Source organism: Delphinus delphis, chromosome 11 (assembly GCF_949987515.2).
Source record: "Delphinus delphis chromosome 11, mDelDel1.2, whole genome shotgun sequence".
Lineage (NCBI taxonomy): Eukaryota > Metazoa > Chordata > Mammalia > Artiodactyla > Delphinidae > Delphinus > Delphinus delphis.
In genome coordinates, this window is record NC_082693.1 from 13331309 (window position 1) to 13354989 (window position 23681).

The window sequence follows — 23681 nt, forward strand, 5'->3', positions numbered from 1 at the left end:
CCTCCATACTGTTTTCTACAGTGGCTGCACCAACTTACATTCCCACCTGCAGTGCACAAGGTTTCCCTTTTCTCCACACCCTCACCAACATTTATTTGTGTTCTGTTTGATGATAGCCATTCTGACAGGTGTGAGGTGATATCTCATTGTGGTTTTGATTTGCATTTCCTTGATGATTAGCGATGTTGAGCATCTTTTCATATGCCTGTTGGCCATCTACATTTCTGTTCTTAGCTTTCTTAGTAAGCGCATACACATCAGCTATGTCTAATCAGTTTCATTATCTATGTTTCCTTTCTATTTAGAATAGATATAGGAAGAATGTGTTCTCTTTTCTCTAAAGCAGAAGTTGACAAACTTTTCTGTAAAGCGTCTGATAATATTTTAGGCTTTACAAATCATATGGTCTCTACAGCAACAAGTCAACTCTGTTGTGACTCTAGAGAAGCCATAAATAATACCTCATTGAATATGCCTCCTGAACCTGGAAAAGATTACATGGTTAAAGAGTTGAAACTTATTTATTCCACTTTTCAAAGTATGGGAAAACTCAGGAATACTCAAGTTATACCTAGACCATGGCATGGGTAAACCAAAGAAATTAGTGTCATTTGAATAAAGCTTCCAGTGTCTCCTCCTAACAAACAATATTAAAAATAAGTACCTATCCCAGTAGTATGGTTTGCAAGTTCTGGAGGAATAATCTCTAACTCTCAACCTTTCATTGGGTCTAAATTCTGCTGCTGGAGTCCCATTGCAAAGGGGGTGTCTTACAGCTACTGAAAGTGGGGTCTGGCTGCTCACCGCTCAAAAGCCAATAAAGAGGCAAGTTTGATGGAAAGGAAAGTTTGCTTTAATTTGGATGCCTGAAACTGGGGCAGGGGGAGGGCGGACTCCCGTCCAAAGGCTTACTCCCCTCCACTGACAGCCAGTGGGCAAGAGCTCTTATTGGCGGAAGGAGGGGACTACATGTAGAAACAGTACAGTTAGTTTGGACAGTCATCTTGAAATTGGTCATACAGTGGTCTGACGAGCATCATCTTGATTGTCTTAAGTACAATTAATCTTCAGTTCCGGGGTCAGTTTGTTCCCATTTCCTTGAGTCCAATTCTTGGCATTGTGGCAGCTTATATTACGGCTACAGTCTGGTCATCATGTAGTTAACTTCTTCCACCTGGCACAGGTTTCAGTATCTACAAGACAGCTCACAGGATGTGGCTTAGAATATTATCTACAGCCCTTGAGGAGGAGCTAAAGATCCTTGACTATGCTTAGGGACTAAATGATTATTGTTTTGTCCTGTTTGACTGATTTTCTTTGCTTCTGCATTTTCTTACTTCTCTGATTAAATTCATTCTTTGGCTAAAGTTTTTCCACAGACAAAGGGCAGGCAGAGGACATGGGGGACAAGGACCAAAGGGTCCTATTCCATTTCATTAACACTAGCTTAAAAAATTATTGAAGTAATATTGAATATAATAAAATTTACCCATTTAAAAATATGGTTTTATGGACTACTATATTTAAAATAGATAACCAACAAGGACCTCCTGCATAGCACAGGGAACTCTGCTCAATATTCTGTGATAACCTAAATGGGAAAAGAATTTGAAAAAGAATAGATACATGTACAACTGAATCACTTTGTTGTACACCTGAAACTAACACAACACTGTTACTCAACTATGCTCCAATGTAAAATAAAAATTAAAATCAAATAAAAAATTTTAAAATATGGTTTTATGAGTTTTGGTCAATGTTTTAGTTGTACAAACACTAATAGATCTATATTAGAACAATTATCACTAAAATATGAAGGGCTTACCTAATTAGATCAGGCCCACCCAGGATACCAGGATAATCTTCCCCTTTGATTAACTCAAAAGCAACTGATTAGAGAACTTAATTACATTGCAAAATCCCTTCACCTTTGCCATATAACATAAGGAGGGGGTGATATCCTATCATCTTTGCCATGTTCTCTTCAGTAGAGACAGGTCACAGGTTGTTCCCATACTCAGGGACATGGATCTGCCAAGAGTGTGACCCACCGGGGGTCATCCTATGGCATTTCCCATACATCTCCCTCCCTCCCTCCCTCCCTCCCTTCCTTCCTTCCCTCCCTCCCTCCTTTCTTTCTTTTTCTTTCTTTCTTTCTTTCTTTCTTTCTTTCTTTCTTTCTTTCTTTCTTTCTTTCTTTCTTTCTTTCTTTCTCTCTCTCTCTTTTTTCTTTCTTTCTTCCTTTAAGTAAAGGAAGCAGAGGGAACAGGTAAGACTGGCTATGAGAAGGGGATATTGAAGGTTTGAGAAGAAAGGAAAAGGTTAGAAACAGTCATATGAAGGAGGAGGAGAGAGAATGATTGCATACTGTACACCTGAAGGATGATGGTAAGGATTCACTTGAGGTTGGCCATGTATTTAGTGCCAGCATAGCATGATTTTACATTTTTCTCCAGACCTGTTTGGCTCTGTAAGTACAGTAATAGAACAAGTAAAGAGTTGAATTTTAACCAGGATTGCTTCCTTCATTCCTCAGGGGAGTACTGCTAAGTGTGGGGAAAGAGAGAGAGGAATAGCGGATGTGGAATTAGATTGTTAGTTGAAGACCAGCCTCCTGACTCTACTAATTCCACTTGCTGATTTATGGTGGGGATTGGCTCCTTGCTGTGCTCAGCTGACATTACCCAGGAGGGTGGATTGGTGCCTGACCTGCTTCTGCTGGGCAGAGGATTGAAGACCAGTTCCTTACTTGGTCCCACCAACATACCACTCAAGCTGGGGAATCAGAGTGTCCCCGCCTGCTTTGTATGTGTGTAGGTGTGTGTGTGTGCGCGTGTGTGTGTACGTACAATAGATTCTTCTTTCCTGCTGAAACTATGGAGCCAGAGTAGGAGGGTAGGGCAGTTTTTCCACAGTGTTTGCCTGAAGTAGGGCAGGTATTATCAAAAAGATATTTTATGTTAGGCTGCCCTTTCCCTGGTACTTTACCTAAGGGCAGCAGGCTTTTCTTGGAGCTGCCCTCTCCCCACCATGCCTGTGGGCAGTTCCAGGCTTCTCCACTGTTGGCAAAAAGAAAACCCAGAAAACTCATTGCTCTCCTCTCTCAAGTTCCAAGATCTCTAGCTAGAGTCTGTTATCTTTCCACCTTTCAGAATCTTCCTATGTTTGTTTGTTGTGTTATGTCCAGGGTTTTTTAGATGTAAAAAAAGGAGGACCTGGAAGGAATGGGGCTACTGTCATGGTCTGTCCTTGAATCCCTCTATGATTTTTCAACTGGGTAGTTTATCTTCCTATTATTGATTTGTAAAAGTTCTTTATATATTCAGGCTGCATGTCTTTTGTCAGATATATGTTCTACAAATGTTTTCTCCCAGTCTGTGGTTTGCCTCATCATTTTCTTAGTTAAATCTTTTGATAACAGCAACTGTTTTTAATTTTAATAAATTTCATCAGTGTTTTTAATTGGTTCATGCTTCTTGTGTCCTATGTAAAGAATACTTTCTATATGTAGGTCACAAGTATTTTTTCCTTTTTTTAAAAGCAGTTTTATGCCTTTAGATCTCTATATTAGGTCAATGATCGGCTTTTTTTTTTTTTTTTTTTTTTTTTGGCTGTACGCGGGCCTCTCACTGCTGTGGCCTCTCCCGTTGTGGAGCACAGGCTCCGGACGCGGAGGCTCAGCGGCCATGGCTCATGGGCCCAGCCGCTCCACGGCATGTGGGATCTTCCCGGACCGGGGCACGAACCCGCGTTCCCTGCACTGGCAGACGGACTCTCAACCACTGCGCCACCAGGGAAGCCCAATGATCGGCTTTTAATTAAATTTCTAGTCAGGTGTCATGAGTAACTTTTTCTATTTGATATCCAGTTATTCTAGCACAATTTATTGAAAAGATGATCCTTTCCCCATTGAATTTTTTGGCACCTTTGTTGAAAATCAATTGACCTTATAAATGTGGTTCTTTTTTCTGAATTTCAATTCTGTTCTACTAATCTATCCTTCTGCCAAAACCATACTATCTTTATTACTGTTGCTTTTTCTCGTGTTTTTTAAAACAATTTTATTGAGATATAAGTGAGCTACAATAAACTGCATGTGCTCAAAATGTACAATTTAAGTTTTGAATATGTATGCACCCAATAAGTGATCACCCCTTTCAAAATCATGAACATCCACTCTCCATAACTGACCTAGAAAAGGAATCAAATGTCAGACATGGCCATGCTGAGCAAGCTGATTGACTGTAATCCACTGATTGCAATTTATTTATCACAGTGCAGCGTGGGTACAAAGTTAGAATTTTCTAGGACAATGCGGTAGAGTCCCTAGGCTCAGCCTCAGGTCATCCTTTCGTGCAGTTGCAAGCTGCACACTTGAACTGTGGCTGTAACAACCAAGGGAGGCTGGAATTGCAGAGCGATGTTACGGTCCTTTCCATCTTTAAGAAACCCTTTTTTCAAATGCTAAGTATTGCTGAGAAAACATCCAAGAGGACACTGTGCGACTCTTCAGTACACCACAGGGGGATGTAAACAGAATTGCTCTAAAGAGGGTCAAGGAAAATTACAATTCTTCCAAGACTTACATCTTGTGAAATATAGTTATAAACCAAAGAATTATAGTGCTGAATATCTCTGTATAGGGAGAGATCATAAAGTACTAAATGTGTTTTAACAAATGCCACCCAACCTATTTGATTGTGTAATTTTCTGGAAGAATTACCTAGTACAATCATGTTTTATATAATCTTTGCTGATCCATGGACAGGACAAGCCATAGATAATTAAGGGTGAAACTGTATATGTCTCAACTGTAAAAAAATAAAAGAAATAAAAATCCACAGTCTTCAAACTCACCATTAAGACTCCTTTCATCTCATAGCTCACCAGCAAATTGAATATATAAAGCACCTCTCACACAGAAAGTCAGAGAGCAAAGCACTAAAGCAAAACAAATACCAGTGATTAAGGAAAATTGAAAGCAGCAGTAAAAATATGTTTCTTTAGTTTACTTTTAAATACAGACTGGGAACTGCAAATAATTGGGGGTATATATAAGTGGTAATTTTTTTTTTTTTTTTGGTCTTCATGATTCTATGGTGTTGAATACAAATAAGGGGGAAAAAACCCTATTGCTGCAAAATTCAGAAAACCTTTTGAGATTATTTATTTTAAACATTCACCTTAATTTATTTAGTAATAGTTTTTAAAGTCACTCAAATACTCTGTCACTTCTTAGACTGACCAATTTTGACATGCTTCAGACTTATTTTAAGTGATTATAAGAGAAATAGTTTGAAATGGGCTTTCCAACCTACTTGAGAAGGTATTAAAGAGGGGAGAAAAACTTCTGGGTCTTCATAGCCTTAGTGGACAATTTTAAGAGTTCGAACAGGGCTTCCCTGGTGGCGCAGTGGTTGAGAGTCCGCCTGCCGATGCAGCGGACTCGGGTTCGTGCTCCGGTCCAGGAGGGTCCCACGTGCGGTGTCCGGAGCCTGTGCTCCGCAACGGGAGAGGCCACAGCAGTGAGAGGCCCACGTACCGCAAAAAAAAAAAAAGAGTTAAAACAGAATATTTTATTCTGCCTTGAAAAATATTGAGATAATTCACCCGGGGGTTTGTGGTTCTTCAATGGGCCAAAATTGAACTGTTTAGAAGAGTCAATGAAACACTGGGGCGCTGATTTCATGGTGGATGGCTGTTGTCAATCATTGCTTCTTTTAGCATAACCACTGGCCCACTGAAGTGCTTCAAAGAATATTCTAGCTGACATGAATTTGGAGAAAGAAGGACCAGAAGGAAATTTTGCATTTCCTACTTCTTTAAAAAAAATTTATTGGAGTATAATGATTGCGTTAGTTTCAGGTGTACAGCATAGTGATTCAGTTATACATGTGCATATACTCATTCTTTCTGAGAGTCTTTTCCCATATAGGTTATTACAGAGTACTGAGTAGAGTTCCCTGTGCTATACAGTAAGCCTTTGTTGATGATTTTATATATAGTAGTGTGTGTATGTTACTCCCAAGCTCCTAATTTATCCCTCCTTCCACATTTCCCCTTTGGCAACCATAAGTTTGTTTTCGAAATCTGTGAGTCTGTTTCCGTTTTGTAAATCAGGTCATTTGTATCATTTTTTCCTACTTTTTATCTATAAATATTTTTCAACAATGCTATTAAAGAAAAGACGGCTTAATAAAGGAAGATAATTGATTTTGGTGAATTGACAGCATGATTAAAGTAAAAGGTTTACTTTTAATTAAGAAATTGGGGGGGGGGAATGCTTCACTCTCTTTCTCCTGCCCTCCCTGCTTGTGTCACTCCTTTAACTTGCTCTCGTTCCCTTTCTGTCTTTGTTCCCCTGTCTTCTGCCAAATCCCAATTTTAACAGTTTTTTATGTTGTTGAAGAGAAAACCACAGGCCCCAAATGGCGTCACTTGTGCTAAAGCCCATGATACCAAACCTAGGCTTAGATACAGGACTTAGTTGCAGTTTCGAGCTTCTCCAGAAATGTAATCTTAATCAACCAGTCTGGAATTTTCTGGTTGGCATCAATGAGGTCATCTGTCATGTGGGCCCTCTCCATCCCCCAGAAGAAGAGGCAATCTACGTGGTAAAACCCTTGCCTTTCCCTCCCCACCCCACCTTCCCAAAAAGAAGATACCCTGGCCTAAAAATAATGCTTCCTTTTCTTTTGCGAATAGCTCCCTTGCCCTACCCTTCTTCCTATAAAAACCTTCCATTTTGTACAACCCTTCAGAGCACCTTGTAGTTGCTGGATGGGATGCTGTCCAATTCATGAATCGCCTAATAAAGCCCATTAGGTCTTCAAATTTCTGCCGTTGAATTTTGTTCTTTTTAACAATGTGTATCATTTTCTCATTTCCTGAGTTTGAGATCTTTGAACCACTGCGTGTTTATTGATAAAAATAAGTCCCTGCTGATGCACCTACCAAGCTTAAAAGCTACCAAGCAGGGCTTAAAAAAAAGCGGCAGGATGCAGGATCAGTAAGAAATGTAAGAAATTTCTTCTTTTTTTTCTTTCCCCAATACTTTTTAGTTTACATGGTTATATGTTGGAGAGGTATTTGAGTGTATTTTCTGAAAGTTTACAATTCTGGCCAAGATAATGAAGGAGGTGCCTGTTGTAATTGGGGTGAGTGGGTAGCATTTGTTAAACTTGGCTAGAGCCCATGAAAATAGACTTTTGGAAGGTCTAGTGATTTTTTAGAAAGCTACTTACAAGCTATTCCTCAGTATATGCAACTTAGAGGATATTCTGAGTGCAAGCATACCTCAGAGATATTATGGGTTCGGTTCTAGGCCACCGAGGTATAACAGGTTGCACAAAGTTTTCGGTTTCCCAGCATATATAAAAGTTATGTTTACACTCTATTGTAATGTCCTAAATGTGCAATAGCATTATGTCTAAAAAGATAACGTGCATGTCTTAATTAAAAATACTTTATTGCAAAAAATGCTAACCATCATCTGAGCCTTCAGCGCATGGTGGTAGTAACATCAAAGATCACTGATCACAGGTCACCATGATAAATATAATAATAATGAAGTTTGCATAGTGTGAGAATTACCAAATGCTTCACAGAGACATGAAGTGAGCAAATGCTTTTGGGAAAATGCCACTGATAGACTTGCTGGACATGGAATTGCCGCAAACTTTCTGTAAATTTTACAAAATTTAAAATTTATAAAAATTTATAAAATTAAAAACTTTTATCACTGTGAAGCACAATAAAGCAAAGCAATTTAACGAGATATGCCTGTATTAATGAGTACTAGTAAGACTATTGCATGAACTGTTTTGATTTCGTTAGCTGAAATTATGATTTTACTATTGCAGAATTACGTAAATTCATATTTTGTTTCTCTTCTCAAGGATTAGGTAGAATTTCTCAAAGAGGTAGATTTCTAAGTGTGGTAAAAATTGTGAGGAATCATCAAAAATTTCTGAAGCATCCTGGTATGAAATAGGTGCTTCCCTCAATGTTTAGCTCCATTTCTTTTCAAGAATATTTCTAGACCACGTTTGGAATCCACTTTCCTTATGTCTCTGGAAGTGTTTTCAAAATTCTGAAGCACTCGATAAAAATGCCCGTTTGTTCCCCAGCTATGCTCCCAGGAAATTCTGATCTAGGAGGTTGGGGTTGGGCATGGGAAACATTTTTTAACAAAGCCCTCAAGTGATTTTTAAAATCATGCAATGCTGCTTGAGAGCAGTGGTTCTCAAACCTTACTACTTAGGCAGCTTAAAAAAAATCCTAGTCTCTGGTGCCCATCTCAGATCAACATAATCAGAACTTCTGGTGGTAGGGCTCAGGCATCAGTATTTTTTAAGGGTCCTCAGGTGGCTTCCTTGGACATCTAGGATTGAGAATCGCTGCTCTCAAACAACACGCAAGTAAATATTAAAACAGCTTTGGAAAAAAGGCTGTGGGATAATAATTTTTTTACTTCTAGTGTTTTCCCAAGATAAAAGATATTAAATTTGAGCAAGTTTTTAAAAATCAGGACACTTTAGTATGAGACAGATATTATGTAGAGTCAAACTGAGTACCAGATATTCAAAATTTCTGGGATGGAATAAGTCAGTCTCTAGACTTTTTCAAGAAATTTATACCAATCTACTATTTGAGCTTTTAAATAATGTATAATTCACTCTGGTAACTGGTTAGCGACAGACTATGATATGCAGATGGCATGCAAATTATCAGGTGAAATAAATAGAGACACGAGGAAGCAAGATTTAAGGTTAATTGTGGTAGGATTTAAAATTATGGTCATGAACAGACTTAATTATTCACCATTCATTTTGTTTCCAGAAAAGATTCTGCACAGGTGTATTTACCTAGATGATCGCCAGTATGGTAACTCTTATTGTACATGTCAGATTTTGGAAAATGATGAAAGAGCCAGGTTCTGATCTGGACGATTGATTTCAGGGAGTTTAGCTTTATTCTTTCAGTTAGGTGCATAGTCGAGGAAGATCCAGTACCAGATGGTGATGTTGGCTGGGAGGGGTTTTCTCACCTACATTTGGCAGCTCTACTCGGAAGTGGTGCTTTCAGTGCTTTAGACTTCCAGTCTATACTATTTCACATGATCATTGGGAAGCTTTAGGTGGTAGAGATGCAATGACACATCTCATTAAGCGTCCCGTAACTATGAACAGCTGACATCTGTGCTGAAAACAGAACTGGATGCAGCCTTCAAGTGGTTATAGGTTCAAGTGCTGTGTTGTTTTTTTTTTTTTTTCAGTTTATAAGTGATTTAATAAGCATAGCACTGCTGTCGTTAAACCAGAAAAATATATGTAGTAGAGATTTGAATTAGAATATATTACTAGGGCTTCCCTGGTGGCGCAGTGGTTGGGGGTCCGCCTGCCGATGCAGGGGACACAGGTTCGTGCGCTGGTCCGGGAGGATCCTACATGCTGCGGAGCAGCTGGGCCCGTGAGCCATGGCCGCTGAGCCTGCACGTCTGGAACCTAAAAAAAAAAAAGAATATATTACTAAAGACTTGAATTCAAAAATTTGAAAAGTAGTAAGTCTTTCTGTAGGGAGAGATTAGTGGTCAAAAGTTAGCTGTGTTGCTTTTTTAAAGACACTGCTGAAATTCATTATATTAACCAAGCTTGTAATTTCTAGAGGCATTTTTTTTTTTTTTTTTTTTTTTTTTGGTACGCGGGCCTCTCACTGCTGTGGCCTCTCCCGTTGCGGAGCACAGGCTCTGGACGCGCAGGCTCAGCAGCCATGGCTCACGGGCCCAGCCGCTCCACGGCATGTGGCATCTTCCCGGACCGGGGCACGAACCTGTGTCGCCTGCATCAGCAGGCGGACTCTCAACCACTGCGCCACCAGGGAAGCCCTAGAGGCATTTTTGACTTGGAGAAATAGATTATAAATCAGTGGGCTGCTCATTTTAAAGATGGCCTTCTCCTAAATGGCCTTCCTCTTTCCCAGAAGTTGGACAATGATTTTAGCTGATGACTTATTTATTTGTCATTTAATAATAACAGTCATAGTTACCCTGATTTGAATGCCTATAATGTGCTAGGATACTTTGTGTAAGACCTCCACAACAGCCCTCCAAGTTACCCCCATTCTGTGCTTTGAGAGGTGAAGGAACTTGCCGAAAACCATAAGACTCCTAAGTGACAGAGCCAGGATCCTGCCAGCTATCTGGCTGCCCAGCAGGGACTCTGTTCATCTTGCCACCAACCCCTGCGTTATGTACAAGAATAGAATGAACAGTCATTTCTATAAAGTGCAACAAGCAGCTGTTCATAAAAGTTTAGTATTTGAACTGAGAAAACAACAACAACAACCGTATTCCGCCTTCAAGGGGCTTATTATTTCTACAGTCTCTTATCACATTAAAGAATAACACCCTGGTTCTTTATACACATTTCTCGGTGCTTAACTTTAAAAAATATTGCATGATTCCTTTATCAGAGATTTTAATGAAATCAGGAAATAATAAGTAACCCAATCGAAATGTGTTCATCCTAAATTTGGCCTGGCTACAGAAATTCATTTTCACCTCATTCCTCATCCCCGCCTTTCCAATGTCCTAAAGCACGAACCCATTGGGTGTTCCCTCCATTTCCCCAAGGAAATATTTCATTCATATAATGTCTCCTTTGTAATCAACACTGAGAAATGTCACTTTGATTAAACACAACTCTGAATGACTAAGGCGACAGTACAATAAATTCTCCAGAGCTATCTTTCAGAACAACTGATTGCTCTTTAGTCTTAATCCTCCAGAGTCTTATTTAATCAAAATGATGTTGCTAATTAAGGATTAAAACCTCCGAATAGAATAAAAAAGAAGGATTTTTCTTTCTCCTTTGGGCAGGTCAAGGAGGCAGAATTTGCTGTAAGGAAGTAAAAAGTCCCTTCCACCTTTGGTAAAACTGCATTATTCTCTGACGTTTGGACTTAATCCAAAATAGGCCTGAGTGCTTTGTAATATTAATATAGTCGGGGGATGGGGGGAAAGAAGGAAAGAAAGAAGGAAACGAAAGCAGAAAGAGAAACAGAAAGAAAAAGGAACTGTCTTAGATAGCTATATGTACCTAGATAATATTTATTCTAAATTTTTTTCATTTAATGCTTTTAATATGAATTTTCTTTAAACATTTTGTCTGATGCTGTCTGTGCATTGCTTTTATCCATTGCTAACACTAATGGAATGGCAGAATATTTTAGAAAAATGATACTAACCCATTTCACAGAGAACAGGAAGCAAAAGACAATATATCTCCAATATATTTGACATCAACTGGTGAGTGCCAATAAGAACAACAGAGTTCTCTACTAAATGCTGAAATACTCTATCTTGAGATCAAAATCTCAATTTCTCCTTGAATTTGCATTTGATAATAAAAATTGGTTCCTTGAAAACACATAAAACTGTATAAGAACTCACTAAGAGAGACAAAGCTGTATAGAAATGTAGTTTGATTTCCATGGAATACAAATTCTTTCAGGTGCTGGGGGTGAAGTGGATGTTAAATAGAGATGCTGGTTGATGTGTTAACGAATTGTAAAATACTTCTTCCATCCTTTTCATCTTTCTGAATTTATGGTCTCTGCCATGTTAGTCTATTACAATGTAGACATAACTAATAATAGCTACTGTTTATTGATTACCACTATGTGCCACATTCTCTGCCAGTAATACACATATTATTACCTCTAATAAAACCCAGGAAGAGGTATTACTATAACCCTTCAGAAATGGTTAAACTCAAAGAAGAAATGACTTGACCAAGGTCAGGCAGCTGTGTGAAGTAGAATTGAGATTTCCACCAAGGCCTGTTTGGCTCCAAAGCCACATTCTATTCACTATGACATGCCATCTCACACTTGTCTACTTGAAGGATAAAGTCATCAGCGTGTTTCAAGAAGGTGCTGGTAAACTGTGTTGGCCTATACCTGACTCATAGGCTCCCAGAATACTGGCTGAATCATTGTCAAAGGTATTGTCCCATTGTCACCCAGCCCAATCAATGACAAAGGCTGAACAGCCATCATCAAAACGGGACCAGAGAGCAAGCAATGAGAAATGCCCAAAGGGGGAGGAATGTCTGTTCCCGAGAATGCCTGTTTTCTCTCCTAGCCAGTGCTACTTACCAGTTAAAAAAGGACATTCGTTTCTGGGATCCATACTCCTGAAGGCTGTAAGCGCCCAGTGGACAGACAATGGTCCTTATTCCTCCTGTGCCGAGGCAGATGGCCACCAGTGCTACGTGAAACAGCCTGGTCTGTTCCTTTTTTGGTATGTTGTTAATCATATGGTGAGTGCCCATGTAGAAACCCTCCAAGGGAAAAGCAGCCACAGATAAAGCAGAGCCTATAGATAGAGAAAAAAAAAAAGGAATAAATGTGTATAGACCACTGACTCACCAAACCACATCAGAAATAAGGTTTTTCCTCTGAACGTTGCCTCGTTATGCAATTGTCTTATTAAAATATTAATCTTGGCAATTCTGGAGGTAATACGATTTTCCTAAATGTAAATATTTCCCTCAGTATATGTTTTTAATGAATCCAAAGTCCTAGTTTTTTTCCCCTCAGACTTGAACTGTCTCTCAGAGGACATACAAGCAAATCGTGTCCATTTTAACAAAGTTAAAACAATTCAGAAATACCTGATGTGAGACACTAAAGATGTTTGCAGTCCCACCCCCAGAGAAAACCCACCGTTCACAAGGGTTATTTGTTCTTAATCAACAGAGTGAGAAAAACCGCGATGATCTCAGACATCTCGGAAGCCTGTTAAAGAAAACGTTTTAAGAAGAACGTTATTGTAGTTAGAGGAGAACATAGCCTCTCTTTTCCTTTTCTACTTCGCTTTTTCCTTTTAAATCCCTTTTATTTCTCTCATTTCTCCTGTAGTGGCGTGGAGCCTCCTTTGCCACACACATAGGTGAGAAGGCTGGGGATGGGTGTGAGGTAAGTAATGCAGTACAGGTGGGAAGGAGGGAGGAGAGAATGACAAAGGAAGGTTGAAATCACTTTGCTGTACACCTGAAACTAACACGACATTGTAAATCAACCAGACTTCAATCAAACCCAAAAACAAACCAACAAAAAGAAGGTTAAGCTGCCTTCTCACTTCCGTCTTGCAGGGACCAAACTTGAAGACTTTCCTTGTCTAATAATTACCACTCAATTCCATACTTTTGCTAAGCTATTTATAGTTTGCAAAACATTTTTGTGTACTACATTGTTTGATCTTGGAAAAACTTTGCGATGACAGAGGACAGATTTTTTTTTTTTAATTCTGATTTTTCAAAAAAAAAGAAAAAGAAACACGTTTGTTGAGGCTAAGTGACCCAATGTTACGGAGTAACCCAGTTGTGATCTCCCTGTTCTTGAAATTCCTGTTATCACAGGATCAAATCAATTTTTGGGGGGTGGGTCAATTTGATTAGGGAAAAATGGCTTCTCCATGTTAGTTTTCAACTCCGTTTTATTAACTTGGCATTCACACTTTTTGGTATAAATTTTTATATAGTCATTTTACGTGGTTAGTTTTCTCCATTAGACTATAAGGGTATTAAAGGCAAAAATTGGGCCTAATGTTTCCATCTCCCATACAGTGGCTTTTGCAATGTGAAGAATGCATGCCCTTAATAGTTGTTTGGTAACAGATTGATTTACCATGAGGGTGGGCCCTTTATTGAGTTTGAAATGTTTCCTGTTAAGGTGAGCCAGATGTGCAGCTAACTTCTCCCTCTCTCTCTCTGCCACTCAGTCTTTATCTCTGGAAGTGTCACGTGAGGCCTGGCTAGGCTAAGGTTACCCAAAGAGGATGGACAGAGAACTGCTTCTTGCAGCAGCCATCTATTTAAAGACAAATTCTTTTAGTGGTAACTTTGTGTAAATTTGAAAGGCACTTTACTTCCATCTTTTGAAAAATGTCATAATACACTGATTGCAGTAGGTCAAAACTTTATTTCTATCTACTGTAAAATTGATGTAATAAAAATACAAGTCATTGACATATAAGATAAAAAGATTCCTTGTTGATGTGTGCTATTGTGCAGTGCACAGTCCGCACACCTGTACTTGGTAGCTCTGTATAAAGCACCATGATGTGTCATATCTCTTGCTAGGTGGTGGGGGTCTGCTGGTTCCTCCCATCAGGAGCGAATGCATCCATCGGAGAAGGCACACATGCAGGTGGACAATTATAATGGGGCAAATGCAATCACTTGGGTATGATCAGAGCGTGGCTGAGCACAGAGGAGCTAGCAACGAACACTACGTGAATCTTTTTTTTTTTTTACATCTTTATTGGAGTATAATTGCTTTCCAATGGTGTGTTAGTTTCTGCTTTATAACAAAGTGAATCAGTTATACATATACATATGTTCCCATATCTCTTCCCTCTTGCGTCTCCCTCCCTCCCACCCTCCCTATCCCACCCCTCCAGGCGGTCACAAAGCACCGAGCTGATCTCCCTGTGCTATGCGGCTGCTTCCCACTAGTTATCTACCTTATGTTTCGTAGTGTATATATGTCCATGCCTCTCTCTCTCTTTGTCACAGCTTACCCTTCTCCCTCCCCATATCCACAAGTCCATTCTCTAGTAGGTCTGTGTCTTTATTCCTGTCTTACCCCTAGGTTCTTCATGACATTTTTTTTTCTTAAATTCCATATATATGTGTTAGCATACGGTATTCATCTTTCTCTTTCTGACTTACTTCACTCTGTATGACAGACTCTAGGTATATCCACCTCATTACAAATAGCTCAATTTCATTTCTTTTTATGGCTGAGTAATATTCCATTGTATATATGGGCCACGTCTTCTTTATCCATTCATCCGATGATGGGCACTTAGGTTGTTTCCATCTCCGGGCTATTGTAAATAGAGCTGCAATGAACATTTTGGTACATGACTCTTTTTGAATTATGGTTTTCTCAGGGTATATGCCCAGTAGTGGGATTGCTGGGTCATATGGTAGTTCTATTTGTAGTTTTTTAAGGAACCTCCATACTGTTCTCCACAGTGGCTGTATCAATTTACATTCCCACCAGCAGTGCAAGAGGGTTCCCTTTTCTCCACACCCTCTCCAGCATTTATTGTTTCTAGATTTTTTGATGAGGGCCATTCTGACTGGTGTGAGATGATATCTCATTGTAGTTTTGATTTGCATTTCCCTAATGATTAATGATGTTGAGCATTCTTTCATGTGTTTGTTGGCAGTCTGTATATCTTCTTTGGAGAAATGTCTATTTAGGTCTTCTGCCCATTTTTGGATTGGGTTGCTTGGTTTTTTGTTATTGAGCTGCATGAGCTGCTTATAAATTTTGGAGATTAATCCTTTGTCAGTTGCTTCATTTGCAAATATTTTCTCCCATTCTGAGGGTTGTCTTTTGGTCTTGTTTATGGTTTCCTTTGCTGTGCAAAAGCTTTGAAGTTTCATTAGGTCCTATTTGTTTATTTTTATTTCCATTTCTCTACGAGGTGGGTCAAAAAGGCTCTTGCTGTGATTTATGTCATAGAGTGTTCTGCCTGTGTTTTCCTCTAAGAGTTTGATAGTTTCTGGCCTTACATTTAGGTCTTTAATCCATTTTGAGCTTATTTTTGTGTATGGTGTTAAGGAGTGATCTAATCTCATACTTTTATATGTACCTGTCCAGTTTTCCCAGCACCACTTATTGAAGAGGCTGTCCTTTCTCCACTGTACATTCCTGCCTCCTTTATCAAAGATAAGGTGACCATATGTGCGTGGGTTTATCTCTGGGCTTTCTATCCTGTTCCATTGATCTATCTTTCTGTTTTTGTGCCAGTACCATACTGTCTTGATTACTGTAGCTTTGTAGTATAGTCTGAAGTCAAGGAGCCTGATTCCTCCAGCTCCGTTTTTCATTCTCAAGATTGCTTTGGCTATTCAGGGTCTTTTGTGTTTCCATACAAATTGTGAAAGTTTTTGTTCTAGTTCTGTGAAAAATGCCAGTGGTAGTTTGATAGGGATAGCATTGAATCTGTAGATTGCTTTGGGTAGTAGAGTCATTTTCACAATGTTGATTCTTCCAGTCCAAGAACATGGTATATCTCTCCATCTATTTGTATCATCTTTAATTTCTTTCATCAGTGTCATAGTTTTCTACATACAGGTCTTTTGTCTCCTTAGGTAGGTTTCTTCTTAGGTATTTTATTCTTTTTGTCGCCATGGTAAATGGGAGTGTTTCCTTAATTTCTCTTTCATATTTTTCATCATTAGTGTATAGGAATGCAAGAGATTTCTGTGCATTAATTTTGTATCCTGCTACTTTACCAAATTCATTGATTAGCTCTAGTAGTTTTCTGGTAGCATCTTTAGGATTCTCTATGTATAGTATCATGTCATCTGCAAACAGTGACAGCTTTACTTCTTCTTTTCCGATTTGGATACCTTTTACTTCCTTTTCTTCTCTGATTGCTGTGGCTAAAACTTCCAAAACTATGTTGAATAAGAGTGGTGACAGTGGGCAACCTTGTGTTTTTCCTTATCTTAGTGGAAATGCTTTCAGTTTTTCACCATTGAGGACAATGTTGGCTGTGGGTTTGTCATATATGGCCTTTATTATGTTGAAGGAAAGTTCCCTCTATGCCTACTTTCTACAGGGTTTTTATCATAAATGCGTGTTGAATTTTGTCGAAAGCTTTCTCTGCATCTATTGAGATGATCATATGGTTTTTCTCCTTCAGTTTGTTAATATGGTGTATCACATTGATTGATTTGCGTATATTGAAGAATCCTTGCATTCCTGGAATAAACCCCACTTGGTCATGGTGTATGATCTGTTTAATGTGCTGTTGGATTCTGCTTGCTAGTATTTTGTTGAGGATTTTTGCATCTATGTTCATCAGTGATATTGGCCTGTAGTTTTCTTTCTTTGTGACATCCTTGTCTGGTTTTGGTATCAGGGTGATGGTGGCCTCGTAGAATGAGTTGGGGAGTGTTCCTCCCTCTGCTATATTTTGGAAGAGTTTGAGAAGGATAGGTGTTAACTCTTCTCTAAATGTTTGATAGAATTCGCCTGTGAAGCCATGTGGTCCTGGGCTTTTGTTTGTTGGAAGATTTTTAATCACAGTTTCAATTTCAGTGCTTCTGATTGGTCTGTTCATATTTTCTATTTCTTCCTGATTCAGTCTTGGCAGGTTGTGCATTTCTAAGAATTTGTCCATTTCTTCCAGGTTGTCCATTTTATTGGCATTTCATTCTTTTTTCTTTATTCTGCTCTGCAGTAGTTATTTCCACTATTTTATCTTCCAGGTCACTTATCCGTTCTTCTGCCTCAGTTACTCTGCTATTGATCCCATCTAGAGTACTTTTAATTTCATTTATTGTGTTGTTCATCGTTGTTTGTTTCATCTTTAGTTCTTCTAGGTCCTTGTGAAATATTTCTTGCATTTTGTCTATTCTATTTCCAAGATTTTGGATCATCTTTACTATCATTATTCTGAATTCTTTTTCAGGTAGACTGCCTATTTCCTCTTCATTTGTTAGGTCTGGTGGGTTTTTATCTTGCTCCTTCATCTGCTGTTTTTCTGTCATCTCATTTTGCTTATCTTACTGTGTTTGTGGTCTCCTTTTTGCAGGCTGCAGGTTCGTAGTTCCTGTTGTTTTTGGTGTCTGTCCCCAGTGGCTAAGGTTGGTTCAGTGGGTTGTGTAGGCTTCCTGGTGGAGGGGACTAGTGCCTGTGTTCTGGTGGATGAGGCTGGATCTTGTCTTTCTGGTGGGCAGGTCCACGTCTGGTGGTGTGTTTTGGGGTGTCTGTGGACTTGTTATGATTTTAGGCAGCCTCTCTGCCAATGGGTGGGGTTGTGTTCCTGTCTTGCTAGTTGTTTGGCATAGGATGTCCAGCACTGTAGCTTGCTGGTCATTGAGTGAAGCTGGGTGCTGGTGTTGAGATGGAGATCTCTGGGAGATTTTCACCATTTGATATTATGTGGAGCTGGGAGGTCTCTTGTGGACCAGTGTCCTGAAGTTGGCTCTCCCTCCTCAGAGGCACAGCACTGACTCCTGGCTGCTGCACCAAGAGCCTTTCATCTACACGGCTCAGAATAAAAGGGAGAAAAAGTAGAAAGAATGAATTAGTAGAAGGAGAAAGAAAGAAAGAAAGAAAGAAAGAAAGAAAGGAAGGAAGGAAGGAAGGAGGAAGGAAGGAGGGAAGGAAGGAAAAAAAGAAAGGAGAAAAGTAAAATAAAGTAATATAAAATATAATAAAGTTATTAAAATAAAAAAATAATTATTAAGAGAAAAAAATTTAAAAAACGGACGGATAGAACCCTAGGACAAATGGTAGAAGCAAAGCTATACAGACAAAATCACACACAGAAGCATACACATACATACTCACAAAAAGAGGAAAAGGGGAAAAAATAATAAATCTTGTTCTCAAGTCCACCTCCTTAATTTGGGATGATTCGTTGTCTATTCATGTATTCCACAGATGCAGGGTACATCAAGTTGATTGTGGCGCTTTAATCTGCTGCTCCTGAAGCTGCTGGGAGAGATTTCCCTTTCTCTTCTTTGTTCGTACAGCTCCCAGGGGCTCAGCTTTGGATTTGGCTCCGCCTCTGCGTGTAGGTCTCCGGAGGGCGTCTGTTCTTCGCTCAGACAGGACGGGGTTAAAGGCGCAGCTGCTTCGGGGGCTCTGGCTCAATCAGGCCGGGGGGAGGGAGGAGCACGGAGGGCGGGGCGAGCCTGCGGCGGCAGAGGCCGGCATGACGTTGCACCAGCCTGAGGCGCGCTGTGCGTTCTCCTGGGGGAGTTGACCCTGGATCCCGGGACCCTGGCAGTGGCGGGCTGCACAGGCTCCCCAGAAGGGGGTTGTGGATAGTGACCTGTGGTCGCACACAGGCTTTTTGGTGGCGGCAGCAGCAGCCTTAGCGTCTCATGCCCGTCTCTGGGCTCCGCGCTTTTAGCCACGGCTCGCGCCCGTCTCTGGAGCTCCTTTAAGCAGCGCTCTTAATCTCCTCTCCTCGCGCACCAGGAAACAAAGAGGGAAGAAGAAGTCTCTTGCCTCTTCGGCAGGTCCAGACTTTTTCCCGGACTCCCTCCCGGCCAGCCGTGGCGCACTAATCCCCTGCAGGCTGTGTTCACACCGCCAACCCCAGGCCTCTCCCTGGGATCCGACCGAAGCCCGAGCCTCAGCTCGCAGCCCCGCCCGCCCCGGCGGGTGAGCAGACAAGCCTCTCGGCTGGTGAGTGCCTGTCGGCCCTGATTCTCTGTGCGGGAATCTCTCCGCTTTGCCCTCCGCACCCCTGTTGCTGTGCTGTCCTCCGCGGCTCCCAAGCTCCCCCCTCCGCCACCCGCAGTCTCCGCCCGCGAAGGGGCTTCCTAGTGTGTGGAAATCTTTCCTCCTTCACAGCTCCCTCCCGCTGGTGCAGGTCCCGTCCCTATCCTTTTGTCTCTGTTTTTTCTTTTTTCTTTTGCCCTACCCAGGTACATGGGGGGGTTCTTGACTTTTGGGAGGTCTGAGGTCTTCTACCAGCGTTCAGTAGGTGTTCTGTAGGAGTAATTCCACGTGTAGATGTATTTCTGGTGTATCTGTGGGGAGGAAGGTGATCTCCGCGTCTTACTCTTCCGCCATCTTCCCGGAAGCCTCCCACTACATGAATCTTGAAGGAAGGGCCAGGAGTTTTCATGTCTCGGATATGGGATGGAAAGGTAAAGGAAAATGACAATTTCAGGCAGAGAAAAGAGCAGATGTAACATTAGGAAAGTAGGGAAGCCCGTGAGGAGAAGTTCCGCCTGATTGGGGTCGTGTACTGAGACAGAAGTTTGGAGAGGTAAATTTGGGACAGGTTCTAAAGGTTCTTATAAACTAAATTGGCTTTTACATTTTAGATAATAGAGCCAATGTATAGATTTATTCTTTTAGGAAGTCAGTGTTTTTTGGTAGAAACAGCATTGGGGTCACACTGATGACTGACAGCCAGTAAGCAGGCCACTGTAATGGTCAAGAAGATGAAGGCTGCATTTTTGAGCTAAGGTTGTAGCAATACAGACAGAAGACACATTTTTGATGGAACCTCTGATACTTAGTCACTGGTTGGAATTTTATGACATCCATGAGTGGGGGACACCAGGAAACAACTTTGAGTAGGAAACTGAATGGTCGTGGAATTGACTTGCCTTCTGTTTGCCAAATTCTAAGTTGGGACTTCAGTCCTAGTCTGATGACTTACACAGGAATTTAGACTGATGGCAATCACCATGTTAAACAAGAAGTTACCTAATGCCACTGACATGACCTGTTACCAAGTGAAGAAGAGTAAATCATGCTTAAATGTCTCCTCATCAGAAAACATTCCCTGACACAGAAGAGCCACCTTGTCACTCTCTAGTCCATCCTGTCCCCTTCCCCAGCTTTTTTTTCATCATCACACATTACCATCCAACATAATAGCTATTTATTACTTGATTTTCCCTCTCCCCACATCAGAAAGTCAACTTCATAAGAAAAGAGACTGCTTTCTTCTCTGTTGGGTTCCAGATCCTGGAACAATGTCTAGCACAGAGCAGTCAATGAGAAACACTTATGGAATGGTGAACAAATATTTGCCATGCAGTGACTTAGTTTTTATTTCATGGAACTGAAACAATGAAGAAGCTTACAAGTTTGAATCACGCTCTGATCGATTCAGTGAATGGTACTTTACCGTCTGATTGGAATTGTGTGTAGGTTGAGTAGCTGATACCCATCACTTCCTCATTCACCTCCCCTGTCCCCCAAAACTGCGTTTCTGCTGCACTGGTCAGTTTTGATGAACTGCCTACCTAAGTTCCTCAGCTCAGAACTTGGAGTTAATTTCTGTCCTTCCGTCATATTTGTGACCTTACATAGTTGACGAGTTTTTATGGTTTTTTCTTTCCTGGATTGACACTTCTCCATCACCTAGACCAACATCCTGAGATTTTCTGTTCTGTCTCTAACCTCTCACTGTGATTGTCAGTCCTGTTTATTGAAGCATTTCACAAATGTGTTCATATCTTCAGTAACTCCTTCTTGTCTAGAAGAGCAACCTGAACTTTCCAGCCTAAATTTCTAGACTGTTCATCAACTTGATCTCTATTCCATATCAAACAAATTTGATATTTCCACAACATTGCTTGCAATCACGTCACTCCCAAACTTTCGTAGATCTATTTCTTTTTTGTTATGTAAAGAAGCACAGTGTAGCGTTAAATTCATTCATTTTTTAGCATGTAGCCATACTTCATAATATGGAAATCATGTCTTCAAGTGCAATCTTAATTATTATATGACTAATTAAAAGACCACCTTTTGATGAAAACGTTTCTACATGTACTTCAAAACAACTTTTTAGCACACTTCACTTTTGTTGTGAAGCAAATGAATTTCATATTTCACATAGAATTTGTCACAAATTTTGGCTTGTGGTAGGAAGGGGGGAAAGGAGGGAATTCTGCAGAGTATAGAAAACAGACATTTAAAGAGATAATTATTATAAAATATAATCAGTGCAATGGTAAAAGTATCAAAGCATCCTCTAACACACACACACACACACACACACACTTACTTAGTAGTATCCCTCAAATAATACAGAGAATAAACTAAATTGAAGCAACATTCTTAGCTCATTTATTAAATCTTATGCTAAAAACAAAGTGGGTACAGCATAAATCAAACGTTCTAATAAAAATCCACTAAAATAAGTTGTAAAACAATCCAGTCAGAAGTGGACACTCACCTAGAAAATGCAGAAATAAGCAAACCTGTACCAGTTTGTTTCTTCCTAGACATACATCAGCAAGCCATCCTGCAAACACCGGGGTAAGGATTGACGTTCCAATAAAACACAAGTTCAAAATGGCGGCTTGGTAATTGTGATAGCCAAGCTTGACGGTGCAAAAGGGGATCATATTGCAGACGACTTCAAAGAAAGTGAACCTCTCACACAGCTCCACCAGAAGCAAACAGATTCCAACTTGAAATTTTTTCAGAGTATGATGAAGACAAATAACCAATATGTCTTATAGTTTTCTCCTTCTCAATTCTGTGATTTAAGGGTACTTTCTCATCGGTGTTCTTAAAGCCTGTAACAGACATGACTACCCTCCTTGAAGACTACTTATGCTAGTGGTTTGAACTTGGTGATTTTTCCCCCACTCCTCTAATGAAAAAATAAATAAGATCTTTGCTTTGAATTTCACAACTCCATGCTAAGTTTCATACGTTTTTTTTGCACATTAGTGTTGTTCATTTTGCTGATCGAAGAGCACAAGAAAAGAGACATGAGTATTTAAACCATGGTAGCTCAGTGTAGCCAAATCTGATTTGTTCGTCTAATTACTTAGAGGCTAAATTAGGCTCTTCCTGCAAATTTATATTGAATTACATGAATCCAGTTGAATACGTGTGGAAACTCATCTGCCTCACACTGATAAAGTTTAAATACGGAGGCAGAAGAAGCAGTTTTTCAGGAGAATTTGAGCACTAGATCAAGAAATAATTTGAGTCTAATAATTTCTGATACTTTAATTAAACAAGCCAGAACAGTACCAAGAGATAAAGCGCGAAAGGAAATCTGTTTTGAGGGGGCAGGATATCTTATCATTATTACATTTCTTGTTATTTTTGGTTGGAATTCTGATAAGAAAGCTAATTAGGTAACAGAAGTGCTAGTACATTTAGGTAACAAGCAGAGTTTGCAAGAAAGTAATTTAAGTGCACTAATGAAAAGAGAAAATATTAAACAAAACCCGTCTTCCTTTAAGTTGACCCCAGGCTTGTAGAACAGCCTCTCGGAGGAAATCAGAGTGAAAGGCACTATTTGACTCATTATTACTCAGCAACAGGGGTACAGCAACTATCCTACACATGCTTTGGGGAATATTGGATCAGGTATCACCCTGACCCTTCAGCTGGGTGAACGGATGTTAACATTCTGTTTCGGAAAGCAGAAGAGCACAAATTAAGCTGAAAAAGCAGCCGTATGATAATTCATTCTTTTTTATGACTGACTAATTTCCATTGTGTATATATTATATATAGCACATCTTCTTTATCCATTCATCTGTCGATGGACACTTAGGTTGCTTCCGTGTCTTGTCTATTGTAAATAGTGCTTCCATGAACATTGGGATGCAGGTATCTTTTCAAATAGGGTTTTTGTCATTTCTGAACATACACCAAGGAGTGGGGTTGCTGGATCATATGGTAACGCTATTTTACTTTTTTAAGGAACCCATATTGTTTTCCATAGTGGCTGCACCAATTTTCATTCCCACCAACAGTGTAGCAGTTCCTTTTCCTCATACCCTCTCCAGCATTTAATATTTGTAGACTTTTTGGTGATGGTCATTCTGACCAGTGTGAGGTGATAGCTCATTGTAGTTTTGATTTGCAGTTCTCTAATAATTAGCAGTGTTGAACATCTTTTCATGTGCGTTTTGGCTATCTGTATGTCTTCTTTGCGAAAATGTCTATTTAGATCTTCTGCCCAAGTCAGAGAAAGACAATTGTATGATATCACTTATATGTGGAATCTAAAAAAATAATACAAATGAATTTATTCACAAAACAGAAATACACTCACATAGGAACAAACTTATGGTTACCAAAGGGGAAATAAGAGATAAATTTACCAAAGGGATAAATTAGGAGCTTAGGACTAACAG

The 23681-nt window shown here is 39.9% G+C and overlaps 1 protein-coding gene across 1 annotated transcript in view; it reads right to left on the reverse strand.

Moving 5' to 3' along the window:
- The window catches only part of SLC15A5 (solute carrier family 15 member 5), a 90339-nt gene extending 68176 nt beyond the window's left edge, over positions 1 to 22163 (reverse strand). The window contains 3 exon segments of the mRNA XM_060024345.1: positions 12160 to 12379; positions 21752 to 22023; positions 22025 to 22163. Of these exon segments, the coding sequence (XP_059880328.1) occupies positions 12160 to 12379; positions 21752 to 22023; positions 22025 to 22110 (578 nt within the window). The 5' untranslated portion in view covers positions 22111 to 22163.
- Positions 22164 to 23681: the final 1518 nt, after the last annotated feature.